General features: G+C 47.5%; 1 protein-coding gene across 1 annotated transcript in view; it reads right to left on the reverse strand.

Moving 5' to 3' along the window:
• IGDCC3 (immunoglobulin superfamily, DCC subclass, member 3) overlaps positions 1–20,741 on the reverse strand; it is a 114,102-nt gene that overhangs the window by 21,541 nt on the left and 71,820 nt on the right. The window contains exons 4-6 of the mRNA XM_010572313.1: positions 18,458–18,588; positions 12,751–12,888; positions 5,751–5,909 (exon numbers count right to left, since the gene is read on the reverse strand). Coding sequence (XP_010570615.1) covers positions 5,751–5,909; positions 12,751–12,888; positions 18,458–18,588 — 428 coding nt within the window. The remainder of the gene's footprint in view (positions 1–5,750; positions 5,910–12,750; positions 12,889–18,457; positions 18,589–20,741) is intronic.

A 20,741-nucleotide genomic window follows, 5' to 3' on the forward strand; every position in this document is an offset into this window, starting at 1 on the left:
AAGACTTCCTTAACCTCCTGCCCCCCGCTTTGTGCTGGCGCAGTTTTGCAGGAGCAATTATTTTGCAAGTGGCTGTGCACCTCCCTGCTTTCATCTGGGCTCACAAGTTGCACCCGCAATACTCGCAGGTGCAAACCCACAATGCCAAGGAAGGGCACGGCCATCTTCCAGTTCCTCGCTGCAGCTTCATTAAAGATCCTGCCGCTTGGCTCTTTGCCTCTGCCTCCCCCCTACTTCACCAAATCTCAAACCCGTCATTTGTTCCAGCAGAAACAAAGTTTAAATATGGAAAGAAGCATCCGGCATAACCCTTCTGGAATTGCCGGCTCTCCTTATCCTTCCTTATTAGCCCGTGTCAAGAGGGAGTAATTGGAGCAGTGTCGCGTGTGACTCGGGGGTAACAAACGTGCAGCTGCGGCCGCTGGCTCGGTGCCAGTGATGCTATTCAGGACCGCGGCCCCTCGGGTTCCTTGGGTCCCTGCTCCCCTCCGCCGTCCCTCCTCTTCGCTGTCTTGCTAAACACAACCAGATCAAAACCCCAGCCCCTGTTTAACTTGCTTAAACTCTCTGGGGAGCTGGCGGCCACTCCTTTGAACGGCTTCCACCTCCACTATGTCGAGCTGTCCCTGCTCGGTGGTATCCCTTGCTGCAAGACATGGGATGCCCTTCCGCTGTTCCTGCTCCTCCTGTCCCCATCACCAGCTTCCAACAGCATCAGAGGAAGGACATGGTCCAGGTGCCACCAGGGTCTTAACATGGGGACAGACATCGTTGCAAGGAGATGCCCCTCTGCTACCCTGGACCAGGGTGTACCCGACTCGGTATTCGTACCAGCGTCCCCAGGCAGGGTACCCTGAGATGGCTGCTGGTGCATGGTCTCGGGGCGAATGGCTCCTTTCCTGGGCAGAAGAACGTCTGCTCTCCTCCTCCCAGGTCCTCTCCCTGCCTTTTCAAATGATTTTGACAGGAACTGAGAGTTTGCCACCTCTAGCCTGGTGGAAAAGGAGCAGAAGCAAAGCCCTGCCTTCAGCCAAGCCCTGCCTGCTGCCAGCCCTCTACTCCCCTTGTCATTCATAATTAATAGAGCATCTTGTCAGTGCTCATCTCACCCTGCAAGGAGGCACAGTGGCCTGAACGCCTCTCCCCCTTCCACACTACATGCCAAAAGGCCAACGCAGGCAGCAAGAGGAAGCAGTTCTCAGTCCTCCGTGAAGAAGATCTCAACGAAGATATTAATGAAGATCACTGTTAAGAGCAGAGGATTCAAACCTGGCAAGGAGGAGTTGGCAGGATCCAGCCCTGGTTTGTGGAGTATGAAGAAACCAGAGCATTGATTATTCAGGACTTAATGGGAGGGAGGGGATCATGCAGTTTTAATGAATATTTAAAGGCGTGACATTGGTATCAAAAAGCAATAATGCTTAATACCACTCTCAGAATCATTAATGAAGAGCTTCAATAGCTTTTACTGTGTTCAACAAACTGTGATAGCATGAAGATGCACCGTAACAGTGGGTTGTAAGAGACCTGGACAGGCTCCATCTCTTTAGGGACATCTCATCTCAGCAGTGATCAGCCACCAGTGTGTCCCGCAAGATAACAGCGAGCTTTGCTGCCCTTGCCATGAGTTTCCAGTGCAGTGCTTATTGCAGCACCCGACAGCTCACTCAGAAAGGCTGTCCTAAGGATCAGGGAGCACTGACAGCTGATGCACCGGTGCCAGACGAATCCTTGCCCTTTGCACCTCAGTACGAAGCTGACATTAATTCTCAAGTAGCCAGAGTGGCAGGGTGAGGGAGGGAGGCTGGGGTGAGGAGAAGGAAGAATAACATGGAAACAACAAAACCTCATAAATTAGGCTACCAGAACCTACAATAAGGGTATAAAGGAGAAGACAGATCAACAGGGAAGTCAGTCAAGCACAGCATCGGATGACAGGAGATTTAAGAAAAAGAACTGCTGCCCACTTGGCTTCTCTCCGTTGACTACAGAGGATGCCCAGATGCTTACATAAGTAACTTAAATAGTCAAGTTGTAGAGCTGGTGGGATTGCTGGGGCCAAAGATGGAACCCATGACTGTGTCCGCTAGGAAACAGGCAGAGACCACTCAAGGAGGCCATCATGGAGGCTGTCCATCAGCCTTCAGTAGGTATCATGAACTTCTTGTCCTGGCAAGGTGCAGGCTGGAGCTCTGCAGCAGTGGGACGTGTTCCTATGTCACCTACTGGCATGCTCCTGGGAGGATGCTCCAGAGGGCTCAGGCACCCCAGCTCACTCCAGCATCCCAATGGATGAGATCCAAGCACCCACCTGTCCCTGTGTGGTGGCTTTTCTTGAGAAGGAAAACATAGGCAGGAAGGGAATTGCTCCATGGGGCACACTGACCCATGCAGCATGTACTGAAGCTGTTTTTGCAGCATGAGTTTAGGGCTAAACTCGAGGACAAACCAAGTACCACAGAGCCAAGCCTAAAACACAGCAACTGCAATACATCTGCTGATGAATTCAACATCACAGCCAAGGTTTGCAATGCCGGCGAGCAAGAATGATGGAAGAAACATCAGGAAACGCAGCGGTGCCCGGATCTGCTGGACCAAAAAGCGCTGCCCAGTTCTGCTGGCAGAAAACAAGGCGAACAAGGCAGTCATTGTCAGCAGAGCCTTCAAAAACATGTCCTTAAGATGGGCACTCATTTATGAGATGGGATCTCATTTTTCTGCATAGCTTTCAGGAGGAAATGAAGCGTGGAGTGGAGAACACTGGTGACCATCTGGCCATTCACAGCCCATCAGTTTGTTATGACACCAAACACATAATAAAGCACAAAAGATTGCACAGGAGGTAGAGAGAAAGCGCTTTGATTTTTTCTTTTTTCCTTGCCACCGAAGCCTGCTCTTCCCTTGCACCACACGCACGCACACCCTCCGTTTCAGCCAGCGACGCATTCGGCCCTTCGACAACTCCCCCCGTGAGACTTTCATTTGCAGCCCGGCACAAAGCAATATTCAAATGGCTGTGTCGGGATCTGAAGAGAAAATGGAAACTTTCTTGTGTGAGAACCTTACAAAAGAGATCAAAGGAGCCTAAATGGCCAGGGGAGGGCAGGAAGGGAGGGAGCGGGGGATTGATGCCTTCTCCTCTGAAGGGAGGAGGAATTCCCAGGAAGATAATAAGATGGCATTAGATGATCTGAAGGAGAGCCTGCAATGGGAAAGGACATTACTGCCAGAGCAAAAGCAGAGCCCTGTGCTGGGACACCTCTGCCCATGTGGCTGCTGGGATGGCGACGAGGACCACCGCTGGCAGCAGGAGGGAGGACGTGGTCTCTGTCCCAGCCTCCCGCTAACTCCTGGCCTTACAACAGGAAACATCGCCCTTTCTCCCCCAGTTTCCCACCTATAAAACTGAGCCTCCTTCAAAAGACGTGGGGCAAGTTAATTTGTGCCTCCAGGCACTTCAAGGGCCCCTGCATAAAGGCAGCAAGTACCTGGCCTGGCGTGCTTTGAGGATGCTGTATTGTCCTAGCCCTGTGCTAACTTCCTCTCCAACCAGGCTTTTGATAGCCTGCTCTTTGCTTTTATTCTCTTTACGGATGTAATTTGCATCCCTGACATATTGACAAAGATAAAACCCACAGTCTCCCATGTCAGTCATTATTGCTGTTTTCTTCCCAAACCTGAACAGCAATTATTTGTACCTCTCAGCTGGAAAATTTAGGCAAAATGAGATTCAGAGGAAGGAAAAGCTGCTTCCAGAGGGAGACTGAACAAACCTGAGATGAGCCCAGCTGCCTGGCCAGGGTCTGCCATTACCTTCCGTGGGAAATGGCAGCCCCCTGAAAAACATGAAGCATTTTATGGATGGGCAACACCAGTTGGGGTCCTGGATGCTGCAGCTCATATCTAAGGGCTACACCAAGGATGCAGTGGCCACGCTCCTCCATACCACTGCCAACTTCTCTGCTAATGCTAAATGCAGAAGCATTCCACAGCGAGGCTGGGCTCCAATGGCCCTGTGACTACCATTTTAGGGACAAATTCTCATCTTGGTTCCCTGGGTGAAAATCCACAGTAATTCTACCCCAGATGAACTCCAGCACTAGATCAGCTGCTCAGGAGCGAATGTTCAAATCTCCGAAGAGACTGAAAACTGCTGATCTGTAGCAACGAGAAGTTGTGCTACCTTTCCCCCTCTCATCCAATTGCTAACAGGAGCAGTCAACAGTATTCAATAGCTCTATTTTTACAACTTCATAGATTTTCCAAGTAATTTCTTTCAGGCCTGCCTGCCTGCCTCCTGGACATCAGCTTGGCATTTGGGTTTAGTAGACCTCTGCTACATGTACCACACGCAGAGCTGTCCTGCAGCAGCTCTAAAGGACTTGTGTCAGTACAGTAAGGTTGTTCTTAATGCCTGTGTTGGTGTTTCTTAATAAGGGGACTTATAGGTGTGCCCATCCCCAGTCAGCTGGGAGGCCCCTTCGTTGCATTGCTCACCCAGAAATCCAACGGCAAAAGAAACAGTGAGTTTTCACCTCCTCTCATGTCTGATCAGCACCTGGGACTCAGGAGGCATGAGCAGCCCTGTATAAGCACCCTTTCTACATTGCTCCTTGCTGCTCCCAAGGCAAAGGGGAAAAGGGATGCCAGCACCCAGGGACCATGGCTGCTGCACAAGCGGTGTGGTGCCAGATCACCGCCAGTGACTCCCGGGACCTGTCAGGTGAGCATCAAGGTTGGAGCAGGGCACTTTCCCCATCACCAGCATGAAAGGTTCAATTAGCTCGCTCCGGCAGGAGGTGTATAATTTTAGATTCAGGATATCATCAGTCAATGGTTAATGAGTGAACTGATGAGAGCGTGAGGTGCTTTAAGTGGACTAGCTTGAAGAGGAGGTGAGTGCCTGTAATCAGGGGCGGATTACTGCCATTCAGAGCACACTGCCAGCTGGGCTTGCCTTCTGAAATACTTGCCTGGCTCCCCTCACATGGAGACTGGTCGCACGGAGCATGTGGAGGGGACTTGTTTGGTTTCTTGAGTGCTGACCCCTACTCTGGTCTGAATCACCCTTTACAAGTGGCATTTCAGGACAGTTGCTGTGGGGAAGGGGAGCAACCTGCATCTCTGGGGCACGGCCCCCAAACGGTGCTTTACTCATGTCATGGCAAGGGGCTCAGATACAGTGTTGACTGCTAAAGAAAACATTCTCACTGACTTTTTGGAAATGGTTTTAGACTTACTGGTGCCATTTCAGTTGGAGAGCAATACTCTGTGAGTGATAGCCACTCCTGGATATCACTGCAGGAGCGATATCTACCATGCAGAAGGATCCAATACAAGAGCAGTGCCCATGTCCCCATATCACTAAGGACCATGCAGAGGTGAGAGATGAATTTGGCTGATTAATTCAGCCCAGGCTTTCTGCTGAGATGTACAAGTAAGATAACAAGTAACAACTGGTGTCTGTTAAGCCAGATAAATGCCTGTGATGGGGTGGGAAACCATTGCAACCCGTGCAGCTGAGGCCTCAGTTGATTGATACCTGGTTGCCACTCATCTGTGTGGGACACAGAGACATACACCCACCTGGAAAACCATGTGTCTAGAGAAGAAGTCCTTTGTCTGATAGCATCAGAGAAGCAAAGTCAGCATCTGCCCAACCCATCACAGCGCCCAGGTGACATGTAGGGCCTGTGCAGAGGGCACAGCGAAGTGGGCTTCACCACTCCCCAAGGCCCGGGTTTGCTCACCTTGTACAACGAGCCTGCCCTGCGCAGTCCTTCGCACCCGAGTGCCGGGTTTGTTCGCGGCGCACACATAGATGCCAGAATGCTGCACGGTGAGGTCTGAGATCATGAGATTTCCTGTCCCCAGCACCTGGATCCCCTCCACGCCAATTGGTCGGCCATCTGAAAGAAAGGGAAAAGAGTAAGAGTGACATGCTGGACCTTTGAGTGAGGTCCACGGTGAGGTCCAATCTAAGCACTTATGGAGTGGTGCCATGCTCTGTTACTGGGATTTGCCAAGTAAAGTCAGTGGGGTTTAGCTGATGCTCTTAGCAGAACTGCCTTCTGGAGAAAACCAGGATCCTCAGGTGTTTGCCCAAACCCACACTTTGTGCTGCTTGGAAAACCAAGGCATCATCACAGGAGATGTGAAAGCTTTCAGCTACCCGTTCAGATCAAGATGAAGCACCCAGAACACTTTTCAACAGAACAGTAAACTGAGTTAAATCATATCAGCTTCTTACATTTAACTGATCAGGGATGCAACCAGCTCAACAGCCTGCTCCAAACAGAGGTGCTCTGGGGAGGAGACTAGCCAACCTACAGCAGTACTTCCCTGATGCAGCAATTTATGACTTGGTGATTTCCTGAGCCAGAAGTTATGCCTTTTTGCCTTCTAACCCTTGATGGATTTTTGCGGCTTTGGAAACTAGGTGAACACTGGATTTTCGATTCCTTAGCTTTTGAACACACAAGAGTTCAGGGCCAAGGAGCCAAACTCTGAGCTGGTGGTTGGATCTGCTCAGCTGCTCTGGCTTGGAAGAGCAACTGGAAAGGGCTGCCTCCATCCTGAGTGCTGGGTCTGAGGCAGGCTGGCTGGAGAGCAGCAAAGTTTCCAAAAAACCATGCCTGGGCTCCAGCACAAGGTCTTCAAAATTGAAGCGCTTAATGTGAAATTGTTCAGTATCAGTGAATTCACCTTTTTCCAACAAAGCCTGTTTTCACTGGAAAATTCCCAGCCAGCTCTAATTACAATGTGTTTCATTAGTATCAGGCTATTGCTTTTTATTGTTTCATTGGTTTGTGTTCTAAGACACTGTCTGACAAAGGCAGCTCTAAATCAGTCCTAGCATGTGTCAGGGTGTCTGAGCAGAGGGGCAAGGCAGGGGTGTAGTTTTACTGGAGGAGCAGTTAAAGGAGCACACTTCATCAGATGGGAAATGGCAATCCAGTTTCTCTCTTGCCTTTGCTCATGGAGAAGGCTAAAGAACATACAGAAATGGGATAAGCAAGCACCAGCCCTGGTGATCTCCCCACCTGACCATGCCACAAGCCCTCCATACATGTGTGCTCCGCAACAGCAGAAGATCCTGTGTCTTGTGCTTCAGAGTTGTGGCTAGTAAAAGGAAAAATTAATCTGAAAAATTCCTCCTTGGAGCTATATTGGTCTGTGCCATAATCTTGCTAAGGAAATGGAAGAAGCCAAATAAAACCAGAACTGCTCTGTAGGAAGCAGTGGGTCATGGGGAAAGATCTGAGATGCTCTAGCTGGTCTCCACTCCTGTAGGCCACCTCCTGAGAGATGCTAGGTGATAGCTGTTCAACCTGCTTTAAAATGTATCATCATCCAGTGGGCAGAACAGTTTCCAAGGACATTTAGTGCTGAAGGACCTCAGACTCAGGCTGGTTACCAATATTTACAGCACAGAACCACTTCAGTGGCTGCTTCTGGTGTAATCCAGCAATAGGAAACCTTCATGAAAAGCACAGAGGGAAACACAAGTTGCCATGCGGTTGCTGCAGTCACCCTGAGACACCCCATTATCCCCAAGGATTTCCTTCATAGCCTCTGCTTTACAACAACACAGCCCCTGACAGAGACCTGGCTCATCCCTGACCTTGGGCAGGCTTCATGCTTCAACACAGACAGGCATGCAGGGCTAGTTAAAAGTTATCTTGCAATCGTATGCTTTAGCTGTAATATCATGCTTTGCATAATAAAGAATATTATGAGGATTTGGGCCATTCATAACAAACAGGTTCTGGGATAGATTGGAAAAACGTGAAGGCAAAGCAGCATTCAAGGAGAGGGACAAAATAACCATCAACCCAGAAAAGCCACTTTGCAACCTGCTGCTCAGCACGTGCTTGGATCCCCATGGAAAGGCACGTGATGGGACGGAGACCAAGTGTCTCTGGCAGCATTAGTGAAAGCAGCGCACATTCATCAGCTCTCAAGCCTGGGCCATAGAAGTGAGGGATCTCATTTCAGATTAACGGCAGCATCCTGCTAGGAAACACTGGCAAAACATGGACTGAAAGCTACAAAGCACTTCACAAACATATCTCCAGCTATGCTCTTTATATATTGTTTTTCAGGAAATTTTTAAACTTAAAGGTTTCCTTGCTTCATTAGGCAGGCAATGCCAGACCACTTCATTATTTGCATTGCGAAGAAAAATGCTCAGGTCTTTCAGAGAGAGAAAAACAATGTCATTAAATGATTAAATGATCACATAGCCGGCCAAGCCACTGCAGCGGTAAATGGCTCAGCCATAAAAAGGACAGTAAAACATGACCTGTCCCACATTTAATGAGCAATAAGAAGGAACCATTCCTTTCAAACATCATTTGAACTGAAGTGTAAAGAGGTCTGAATTAAATTCAAATTGAACTTGATTTCATCTTTTAAATTAGACCTTTTGGAAGTCCATATTTACAACAGGCGTAAAAATCAAATATCTCTCTCTCGAGGGAGGGATGGGACCAGTGAAGATGCAAAGTGGCCATACCTGGATGCTTCATCACATCATTGCCTTAAGAAATACCACAGAAATGTGACTTGAATGTCAGTAGTTTTACTATATTATTTATAACATGCTACATAATTTAAGCATGCAAAGACCCAGCCTGCAGCTGGGTCCAAATACCAGCATCGATACGTCCTCAGTTATCTCACTAGCTGCAACTATTAATTAGAGGTGTGGTGGTCTAAAGAAACATCTCCTGTCAACCAAGCATCCTTCATTTCCCTGAAGAACAAAGCTCTCCAGCTCAGAAACCTCAGGAGATCTGCCATTTGTTTCAGAGACTGTGGCCACCTCTAACAGCCAGCAAAGATCACTGTGCCAGATCATCCTATATGCCTCTTATTCATCCCTTCCAAAAAGCACCAAAAAGGGCTTCTAGAGAAATATATCTACTTTCCCAGCCTGCTCCATCCTTCTTACTGTATTGTGCCTCACTCAACCTGAGCCATTCTGTGTTCAGTTAGAAGGTCTTCAGCTAATATCAAGTCCAACTTAGTAACACTGACAACACATATAAATAATACAGAGTATTTACACAAGAAATTCCTTGCATCCTGAAAGCTCAGCACTTTGCAGAAGTGCTGTGCAGGGGGACTGATGTCTCACACCTGCTTTGCAAAGGTTGCTATCTATTTTAACCCTGTTTCCCTTACACAGAGACCTGAAGAGTGGCTTGGATCAACGGATCCAAACCCTGAAAACCCACCTTCCTGGCATCACTTGCCATCACAAAGTCATCTCTCCATGGAGGAGATCTGAAAGACTGCAAAAGCTAACACTGTTGCTCAGTTCCCAAAGCTCTCAGGACCCACACAGGCTTGAAACCGCTGCTCATTTAACGTGACCTTCTACTTCCTTTTACGAAGTCAAAAGCAGAAAATTTGAGGGCTGAAAACAAGCCAGTCTGGGTGGAAATGTCTGACAGATTCTCTCTGTCGATCCTCAGTTGATGAGGGCAGAAGGGGGAGGTTCAGCTGGTTGTTAAGAGCAGCCAGGCAACCCATTAATAAAGGAGACTGTTCTCCAAATGGGAGATGCTCCCAAAAGATACTCCGGCTATGGACAAGTAGAGGCTTCCAGGTTCCCCATTGGGGTGAAGTCTGGATGAAAGATGCCTGTGGTTTGGGACCCGCATTATTTATTTTTCCAAGGTGTATGTGATGCTTTCTGGAGTCCATTCCCGCCTGCTAACCAAGTGATTGGCACACCAGCACCAATTACGGAGACCTGTTAAAACGTGCCAGGCGATATGAATATGCAACAACACGAACGCCTTTCTTTTATAAGTAGCAAGTAGAAAGAAAGTAACAACTTTCTAATGTTGATCATTTAGGTCTTTTGTGAATTCTTTGTATTGTGCCATAGTAGCCTTCCACTTTTTAGACACATGGGTCTCCTGCTCTGGCGGACACTGGGCACTGTGGATTAGCATATTTAGAGTACATTGCAACAGTTGACTATTCAGTATGTGAAGTGGTGAAATTTACTCTATTATTTCTAAACACTTACAGGAACGGTGCTCCTGTCAACCAGTCAGCCACCTATTGCAAGCTTCTGTGTCCAATAAGTTACCAATTAATTGGCTCCTACAATTGTTGTATAGTTTACTTCTTGAATGGCTCCCTCTTTAGTAATTTCCTTCCCATTGTGCGATCCTTTCTGACAACTTCTGTATAATGCTATCAGATAATCACTGTCTTTTCTTTCTCGCCTCACTTTTCTGTATCTCTCTAAATAGTTTATTATTCTGCCTTGGTACCTTTTATGGAGGCCAGCTCAGTGGCCTGTCAGTTAAAGGGTAAGGATACATTAAAATCGTCATTCATTCAAAAGGCTTTGCAGTAAGTGCCCAGGATATTCATTTGTGCACACATACAGGTCCAAGCCTGAAGTGCGTAGCTCTGAAAGGAAAAGCCCTATCTTCCCTGAACAAACCCTTAATGATTTTACATTTCTCTCAGAGCCTGCTCTCTAATGAATGTTGACATTTCATGCACGGTGAGACACAGGAATTCTGTTTTTGGTCAGGGGCTACAACATATTCCCAAGGAAATGAAATTCAAAATTGATTGTGTGACACTCAAAAACTGGCCCAGAATTTGAATGATTTCCTTCAAGCAAAATATAGATGCCTTTCCCACTGAAAACCACCGAGGCTTTAGCAAAGCCAAAGCAAAAAGTGCAAATATTGTTTATGGCTTGCTTTCCCCTGCGCCAGAAAGCTGTGAAAGCAAAATTGTTCTTTTGCTCCTTTCTGATAGAAGAAATGCCACAACATCAAAACTGTGAGCAATGGGGTTCAGACAGACACTCCAAAACAGCAGCATCCCTGTGCAAAGAGCCGGCACCACGGCAATGCCACGACTCTTCTTTATTTTGACCAGGCAAGAAAGATGTTCGCATAAAATTGACTTTTTTTGTTTAAATTAAGTCAGGCCTACTGCTAAAGCAGCTGCATCTCTAAGATTTTGTGGCCACGATTTTTTTATTTCTGGGAGTGGATAAAGGGGTTTTTTTCTAAGTTGAGTAAATTAACTGGGTATTTAAGCTAAACCAGCTCTGTAGGAGGACCTTCAGGAAGACCACCTTTACACAGGAGGAAACCACATTTACAGATGACAGATGCTCAGAGGACCTCCCTGTCCAGCATAAACCCCTCTCCCTTCTCCTGATCACACAGACATGGAGACATGAAAGCACTTCCGAAATGGCTACAAAGAGATGACAAACCCACCAACACATCAGAGAGCCTGTACACCACATCGCTGTTGAGATCGGTGTAATACTAAACAAGATCTTGTGATGCTTTGGACAGGAAACATTCCTGCTGAAGGGGAGGGAAAATAACGGCATCTCTTTCCCATTCAATATCTCTAATTCTGCTGCTGTGCTGCAAAGCAGTGTGGAGAGGATATTTATTTTTGGTGGAAGGCAATGCTGAGCTCAGACCATCCAGACAAACATCACATGAAGCTATTACATCTTCATTATTGCACTGCTCTATAGAGACAAGTGTTTTGAAGAAGGTAATAAGCACTTATAATTAAGGCAATTATAAAGTAGTTTATTATAGTGGAGCGCTAATGTAGAGCCGCCTTGTGTCCAAGAGAACCAAAACAGTGATACAGCGTACCTGGGGAATTTTTAAAACAGCATCAATCTGACGGTTATGGCTCTGGAGGAAAAAAAAACCCAGCTAGTGGCAGACACAAGCTGATTTTACAAGCCACCAGAGGATGCAAGCAGGAGGGCAAACATGGAGAAATCGTGCAATTGATGCTGGATGTGTCCTCGTCCCCTGGCAGCTGGACCCTGACCCTTGGAGAGTCATGGGGGTGAAGTCCCACATCCAGCACAGCTGCATGAGGCCGGATTACCCCTGTTTGTGCTTCACAGCCACCTTGGGGGACTCGGGGAGATTAGCATCCCCAAAATGACGTGACCTCGCAGACCACAAGGGCTTGGGAAATACTAACTGAACACAACCCCACAGTGCACACAGTTGTTACAAGCTCCGGAAGATAAAACAAAAGCCATTGGCTCTTTGCTCAGCACAGATTTCTGTAGGGCAATGGAAGTGTTGCTCCGAGCAAAATCGTTTCTGAGCTTCTATCACAAAGTTAGAACCTAAAATGACCCTTGCTTTCAGACTGGGAGAAAGATAGCACTTTGTCCTTCCTTGCTTGTATGATGCCATCAGACACTGCCTCTGGTTTCCATGCTGATTAAAAATATATCATGGACCCCAGCAGCAAGTGTTTGTTTTTTCACAGCTTCAGACACGCTACTTTAAACACTCTCTTCCCCTCAAAATTTTTTTAAAACTCCCTGAACAGGCAGTGAGTTTCTTTCAAGTCTGTTTTATGCAAAAGATGTGTTTGTGTAGGATTTTGCTTCTCTAGGCCAACAATGGTGGTGGTTTTGATGCAGCTGAAGAAGATGCTGTCACTCGAGGAAAGATAAAATTATCACCTTTCATGAAATGTCTGCAGGTTTAACCAACCCATTTCTCTAACAGATAATAACAGGATCTTGGCAGAAAGAAAAACCAAAGTGTAGACACGAGGATGCAAAGCACTTCAAGCCTACAACTTCAGTGGGAAGGGAAAGGGTGAATCACTTGTTGCATAAAATGGTCAGTGGCACCTACCTATTTCCCAGGTGACAGTTATAGAGAGGAGGAGGAGGAAATCCTGGTCACCGCCAGGGCTTACCTAGGCGGCTCCAGGAGACGATGGGTCGGGGATTGCCTGTTGCAATGCACTCCAGCACAGCGGTCTGGTGCACCGTCAGTGTGAGGTTCTCTGGACCAACGAGAATCATGGGATCCTTGTAAACGGTGGAGTGGGAGCCTGCAAGGACAGCATCATCGTTAAAAGGCATCTGATCCTCTCTTGTTTAATGGAAACACCAAGGGCTTCATGCATCCTCTAAGTACAAATGATGTGGCTGGTGTAATCATCAATAAAATTGAGATGTACATGAAACAAAAGGAGCACAATGTTTGTGTGACAGTCACATTGTCTGAATGTGTTTTAAGTGTGCACTGAATATTCCTGGGGAAAACCCCTCAGCCAACTGTCCCAGCCAAAAGCAGCCCGGTTAACACCCAGATATGGGCAGCACAAAGAAGGAACCACGCTGTGAACTGCAGAGAGCAGAAGTGCCAGAAAAACATGGTTTATAGGGAGGACACAAGCTGCAGGACAGCTTGCGCAGACAGGAATGCAAATAAATGAAGGAGTTCCTTTATCTTTCAGCATCTCAAGCCATAAAGTAATCCATGCAGTCCACAGTGCCTAAATCTGCCTCTCTGTGAGCATTCTCTCTTGCTGCTGGTGTCATTTGCTCCAAAAGTCCTGTCCTGGGACATAGAAAGCGACGGAGGTGCCAGTCCCTGACTCCTGCTGAGGATCTTTTTGAGAGGAAACTCAAGGAAACTCCTCTGATGACTGCAGCCCACAGGGTGGTCATTTCCCTGCCTTTTACAGCACCCCTGTCCTGGCCCACTCTGGTGTAACTGGGTGCAGGGAGAGGATGCATCCCATTGCTCTGATATAATCATGATACAATCATTGCTCACGATGCAATTGCTAATCATTTATTTGCACTACAGTAGCACCAAGGGGCAGCAACCAAGAATGAAACCCATTGTACAAGATGATGCACAGACCCATAATAAAATCAAGCCCTGGCACAAGGACTCTGGAGACCAGACAGGCACAGGACAAGCAAAAGAACCCACATTTCACCAGACAGGAGGAGACCAGGGGACAAAATCATCATCCTGTGTAAGGTATACCACAGCTGAACCAGCATCTCCTGAGTCCCTACAAAGTGCCTTATCCCTGGGCCAAAGGTCCCATCAGCCTTCACTCTCATCTGTTGGAAGCAGGAAAGGAGGGAAAAAAGTAGATATTCTCAGTTCTCCAACAGTAAACAGGAACACTGATAATCTCTGCATTAGCCTTCTCCCCTTTTCCAACCAGAGCTGGGTTATACTCCAGATATGCTGAGGTCAAGCAGTGTTTAAGGAATTTCAACAATCTAACAGCTGTTGCTGGCAAAAATGCTCTGTACACCTGCAGAGAGAAATATTTTGGGTGGTCATCTGCCCCTGAGCAGGAGAGGGGCACAGGGAGGGCTGGGGAGCTGAGCTCTGCCATGGGCCGCGCTTTGGTGTAGGGGCCATCCCACGCTGACTCCTGTACGTGGAATTCCCGATGTCCAAAAAGCTTGCCAAAGAGAAGTGATCCACCAAAATCCATCTACAAGGGCTTTTCCCCAAGAAAAAAAACTCTTTTCTTCTGGCACTTTTTAGCATTACCCTTTCACAGCAGCTCAGGGGCTGAGGTCAGGGCATTAGTTTGGGATTTTGCAGCGGTCCAAGGGCAAGCACAGATCAGAGCAGCTCGTTTGTTAATCATTCCTACAGGGGCTAAACGCGGAGCCATAAGGCGACTCAGAGGTTGTGTCTAAATGGGCAAAATCCAAGAAAAATCACCGTGTCAGTGTGACTTAAGAGCTGACTTTCTCACTAAACGCATTTCACTGCAAGCCATAAAATGCAGATTTTTTGATGAGAACCAGAATGCGCAATAAATTCATATGACCGGCTGGTTAACCCCAAGAGATCTGAAAAACAATACCTTCCCCCTCAGTACCTCGGAGTGCCTTTAAAACCCATGTAGATTTATTGTTCTAAATCACAATACTAAATGTTCACGCTTAGAACAATACAATATTATCATCATATTATATAGTGATTTCAATATTTCAAAACACAGAGAAATTAAATGAATTGTCCAAGGTCACCCAAGAATGTCAGTAAACAGGAGCTGAGACGAAATCAGAATTTATAAAACACTCTATTTTGGCAATAAAAAATAAATTAAAAAAAAAAATCACAGTCTTTGATTTATGCTCTGACTCCTAAATATGCATTCAGGTTTTCAGGTGTGGGCTCAGCCCCCTGAGTTTGGCAAAACCCTGCCCTGCTCTGGAAGTGGCATTTCCACCACCACTCACCTTCCCCTGCAAAGGCCACGCAATGGTCCCTTACGGCCTTGCTGCCTTCTCGATGCTGAGCTCAATGCCCACGGCAGTGCCAGCTCCAGGGCCAGAAGGGATGGTGACCCAGCAGCGATGCAGTGGTCAGACGCCAGCACCATGCAAAGGGGCTGACCGTGGCCGACCATTGAGGAGGAGGTTTCCTTCCCCAACGAGAAAAGCTCTTTGATGCGGGATTGGGAAGGAAGGAGTGACAAAACAAGGGACTCGTGGCAAGGGAGTGCTGCTGGAGCACAACAGGGTTCAGGGCAACACGGCAGGGATTTATTTTGAAAAGGAAAAAGGCTCTAATGATGCACATGGTCCCCAGGGACTCTGCCAGCAACAGCCATGGTGAGGATGGGGAGGTCCCCGGCACCGCTGGAAGTGGCAGGCACTCTAGCAGGGACGGGATTGTCACCAGCCCAGGCTGTTAGATCTTGATCAAAAGGACAGCAGCAGAGAGAGCTGCAGCTTGTGCTGAAAAGGTGTCAGTGCAGAGATGCAGGCAGCCTCTCGGGAGCATCTCCACTAAGCAGGCACTTGAAAATAATCAATCAGTAGGACTGGAAGACATACCTGTGCTGCTCGCTGCTGGCAGCCCTGCCACCACTGCCAGGGAGAGGAAGGAAAGTGCTGCAAGCGGGGTCCTTCGTCCCCCACAAGCAACCACCCTCCTCTTCCTCTCCAGCCAGGCTGTGGCAGTGCCCAGCAGGGCACGGGCTCCCAGAGCCCATCTCCATCCTCTCCCTCCTCCCTCCCCAGCCAGGGCTCGGTTTGGAAATCCTGGCGAGGCAGACCCAGTGCTTCTCTGTGGGTGAAGCAATGGCTGAAGTTGCTGCCCTGTTAAGAGGAGAGGGAACCCTCCTGCCACGATGAAGAGCAGAGAGCATCATTGCCTTTACCCCTCTACAAAAGAGGGAGGCCATGGAAAGATCTGCTAGACTACTGCTTACCCCATCATGCCTAATGACATGCACAACAGCACTCACATTAGTTCAGTATTTATTGATAAAACACCCACACCAGTGAAGCAACATCCCTGTGCTATCTCTGTGGCACGCCATAGCATCTGCCAGTGTGCCAAAGCCTAGGGTTAACATGCTAGCACATACCCAACTGTCCTGGTCTAACAGATACTTGTGAGCCCTTAGCAAACACCACAGAGCCTAAACCTTCTTCACTGAGGTTTAACCCAGTGCAATGGGTTTTCCATGGACTGAGAGCATGCAAACGTCCCGTTACAGCAGCTCTGCTGCCATGCAGTCACTGAAGCATGGTCCAAGCCCTTCAACAGACACTTACACATGGTGCCCGTATTCATCATCTGACTGCTTTAAGGAAGAGAAAAACCACAAACATTTCACAGACAGGAAACCTGGAAAATATCCATCTGAAATGAGGGATGGTCAGATGAGAACAACTAGTGCTTTCTGCTCTGTGAGAAATAATAATTCAGACTGGTAAACTGACACAAAGAACTTCACCATGTTGATAATTTACTGTTCTTTTCTCCCTCCACGTGGCTACTGTTCACATAGATCAAGAAAACGGATAAGTAACAGGCATCAAAAGCTCCCAGTCTTTCAGAACCAGTTAACCTGCTTTCCTTCCTCATCAGAGTTGATATACACAGCATCACTCTCTCCTCAGCTTCACCCCATTTCACACATGCTGCTTTTTTACAGTTGGCAGAGGCTAATCTGCTACTTGGTACAGGCGTTATGTCTCCTACTCCACAACCACTGGCCAGGCAGCTGTTTTTGGAGGGTGAAGGCAGGCTGTGAGAGACGAGCATACGCTGGCAAGCCTCCAGCCACCAGGTACCAGCAATTATGTGTATCTGATGGACAGGAGGATCACAGCTCACAGGGGAAAGACCCTTTGCTGCATATAAAAAAAGCTAAAAGAGAAACACACACCCAACTAGCCCTGTGCAGACTTCCCTTGCCTCCTATCTCCATTTCCACAGGGAATCTGGGATGGTCCCCTACTGGAGACCCACAGATGCATCACCACTGCTGTCACAGGGGACCAGAGTGGGTACCCAGCATCTCAGAGGGGGTTCAGACCTGCATGGAGTCCTGTATCTCAGAGGCCACCCTGCCAGCAGGACATAGCCACAATTTGCAGGTGACTACTTCTTTGGCACTCTTATCTTCTCTGAAGGTAACCCACAAATGCTCTGAAGTCCAGGAGAAGCAAGCTGTCCTGTTTTCATACAAGTAGGTTGAGCATATCAAAGGCATTTCTAAGAGGGCACAAAGGTATTATTCACTCCTGGCTGCTTGATCAGGCTGTGTTGGATGATTTGACTTAATACATCCCACTTCCTTCATACTAGGAGCAGCTACTGAAACATCAAGGGACACTTCTGAAGCTAAAAGTGTTTTAAATTAAAAAGACTGACAAACAAAGAAAGCCTAACTAGAAGGTGACAATCTAACATCAGGTTAAGAAATTGGCTGATGAGTTATTGCTCAAAGGGGCTCCAAGAAATCAGCTTGGGTCCCACCTGGACAGCTAATGGAGGATGAGCAATGGGCAGGTCAGTGAAGGGCAGCACAGCTATGGAAATGTGATAGTGTATTTGCACCCTAATCCTTCCTTCACTGTGCCTGACGTCGTCACTTCCACATGCCATTTTGTGTGCTTTCACAAAGAGACCAAACTTGTGCACATGCAAAGAGTGGATGTGGGTTGCTTTGGTTTGCCCTTATAGCTTCATCACATCCTACCTCCGGCAGCATGAAATGAAACGGTAAGTATGTGATTTTGGCCCTTTTTTCTGGAGAGGAGACCATAGGGCTTCGTCATTTCTTCAGCTGGAGCTTTCAGAGGTGAAAACCTGTTTCAGCCACTGACTTCAAATGTGGATGGAGAACCAAGTCAAAATTCAGCCTGGGGTGCTCAGGGCTTCTCCTTCTCATCTTCCAAAGAAAGGTTAGCCTGCTTCAGTCACAATGCAATGCTAACAGCCTACAGAACATAATTTCCCTATTAGATAAATAATTGATCACCCTGTGTGCTGCAATTACTTCCAGAGTGGGCAGGTCTCATAAGGAAATGATGAATCTTCCACATTTCCAAAAGAATTTATTTATTGTAAAGCTGCTGTAACTCATTTTCTCACCATCCTCCCTCTACCCAGAAACTGGCACTAATTTACAGGCAAAGAGACAGATTTATCTTCTATCAAACAGACTGATCTGGCAGGAACTAATAACAATCCAGAACAAGGAAGGTGCTATGGGTGGACAGAGGGATGCTTCTCAGTGCTGTTAGCCTAAAGCTCTCTTAAACAGTCCTGGGCCAGACCAGCAGTGGGAGGAAGACAGAAAGACAGTCAGGAGAGTGTTTACTGGTACTAACCTGACACAGTGAGTCTGGCCTCCCGGCTGAACTTCACATTAGCAATATTGGTAGCCACACAGTGAAAAATCCCACTGTCTTCTGCCCTCAGTCCCGTAATCTGGAGGACCCCCTTGGGAAGCAGAGTGTACCTGCGGGAAGAGAAAAGCAGAAACAAAAACTTGCAAAGCAGGACATGATGTGAAAGCAGGCTACACACCCATCCAGGTGAGGCAGGCTGGCTCCCTGCATCCCGGTGCAGAGGCATCAACACCAGCTAGGAGATGCAGCCCCTGGCAGGCTGCGCCCATGCTTACCCCTGCATCACTGCTTTATTTTTTTGGATACTTGAGCCTCTGGTCTTCTTTTACAGGGAGGCATGTTCCCTTTCTGTATCTTCTGATGCATCCTTGAGAAAGGATGACTTTTGCTGGAAGGCTACAAAGTAGATGCTTCCTATTTAACCTGTGGAAAAGCTTTCGTAGTGCATTTGCATTTGAACACAGCTGACATGGGAGTTATCACTCACCAGCTGAAGCACAGTGACCATGGACAAGCATGAGGGGAAGTGTGTGCTCCACACTCCCAGGTCCAGGACTCAAATCCACATGACCTTAAAACCTCAAATGCATGAAAAAGCACATTTAAAATAGATACTGAGTGGGCATACATAAATATCAATAAATATTTTATATATTTAAAACATATCTGCATTTAAATCGTGCTTGCATACACACATATTTGTATACATACATTGCAGGTTGCTTGGCAACCATGTGTTTAAATTGGCTGGTAGTAAGTCATTACACTATGATGAGTTAATAATCCATTTCCGTCTGGAAGATGAACAATATCTTTTTCCATATCAGCATATGGTTAAGTGCCTATAACCTGCTCCCTGCGCTGGTTTCCAAACCCGCAGCTCAGCGTCAGTGGCAGCATGACAGCAATCAGTTTTACACGTCCCGAAGTTGATTGCAATCTCTCTGGGATTTTAAAATGCCCATTGTTTTGGATGAATTATACCACAAGAAGCTTTCATTTTTGTTAACAATCTGCCCACAGCATTAGGAGATTCAATTCCAAAGCTATTATTCTGCCTTCAAAGCCTCCAAGTGCAAGACTCGGCATACAAATTTATATACACTTTATACGCAGAAATGCACAAAGCATGATTAATGCAGAAATCCAATTCAGTTAGAGAAGCAACCCTCATAACCCAGGCCCATTGGTGTCAGAGATTAATCTACTGAGCTGCAATAAAAACCTTCCCCAGTAACTTTACTCCTACAAAAAGCCAAAATCAGGACACTGAATGTAGGGAAACTGCTCCTAGTCCACATTCTCCCGGGCTTGGGCAAGCTCCCTTCCCTGGTGGAGAAGCAGCGGGGATGAGTACGGCTTGGGGCTCTCTGCATTGGAGAAAACTCGGCTCCTCAGTCTTGGAGGATAGAAGTCCTAGTCACACTCAAATCCCTGCCACATCTCTAACTATCTCCACACCTGTGACCCTGGGCTTAACTGGCAATAATGCATGAGGGACTTCAAAGAAACTTCACCTGTCCTGCAATGTCTCATTGGGATGCACACAAGGCATCAGGCCCAGTTCTGCACCCCTTACTTCTACTGATACCACCTTGGACCAGTTGCCCAGCTCCACCACGTCCCCAGTTTAGCACTTGTGTGAGTAAGGAGCCTTCAGAGGAGATCAAGTTTAACAAATCAACCCTGTGCTGGGCTAAAAAAAACTCAGATGAAAAACACAAGGAAAAACAAAACCTGACAGTTGCAGTTTTCCACAGCAGGGTTGGGCCTCTTGGGTCCTTCTACTGTAAGTTCACCGTAACGCTGAAAAGGTCAGGCATTGTTCCAGCCGTTGTGTTTTCTCCTGCCTCCAAAGAGCCCAACCACGTTCTGCTGCACAACTGACATTTTTAAGAATAGGGGCTTTCAGGAAAATATTTACAGCTTCCTGGTTTCGCCTATTCCCAATGCACGGATGTCAATTCACGATTGAGGTGTGCTGCGACCGATTGTCTCCCACCATCGGCTATGCGGCTCCTGAGCCACAGCTGGGACCACCGGAGGCTGCCAGCATGGAGCACATGTTTCCTGCCACCTGTCCTCCGCCGGGCCCCACCGCTGCTTGGAGGATCAAAGCGTGATGAGGGACGTTTCCGACGCAATGGGAGCAGCCTGTCAAACACAGGAAGTGAGGACGTGCCGTCCCAGGTCTAGGCTGGAGAAGGGGGGCAGCTGGGGTTTCTCTTTAGGAGGATTGCATGGGAAACAGCAGCCCAGGGCA

This window comes from Haliaeetus leucocephalus, unplaced genomic scaffold (genome assembly GCF_000737465.1).
Source record: "Haliaeetus leucocephalus isolate CR32 unplaced genomic scaffold, Haliaeetus_leucocephalus-4.0 Scaffold339, whole genome shotgun sequence".
Classification (NCBI taxonomy): Eukaryota; Metazoa; Chordata; class Aves; order Accipitriformes; family Accipitridae; genus Haliaeetus; species Haliaeetus leucocephalus.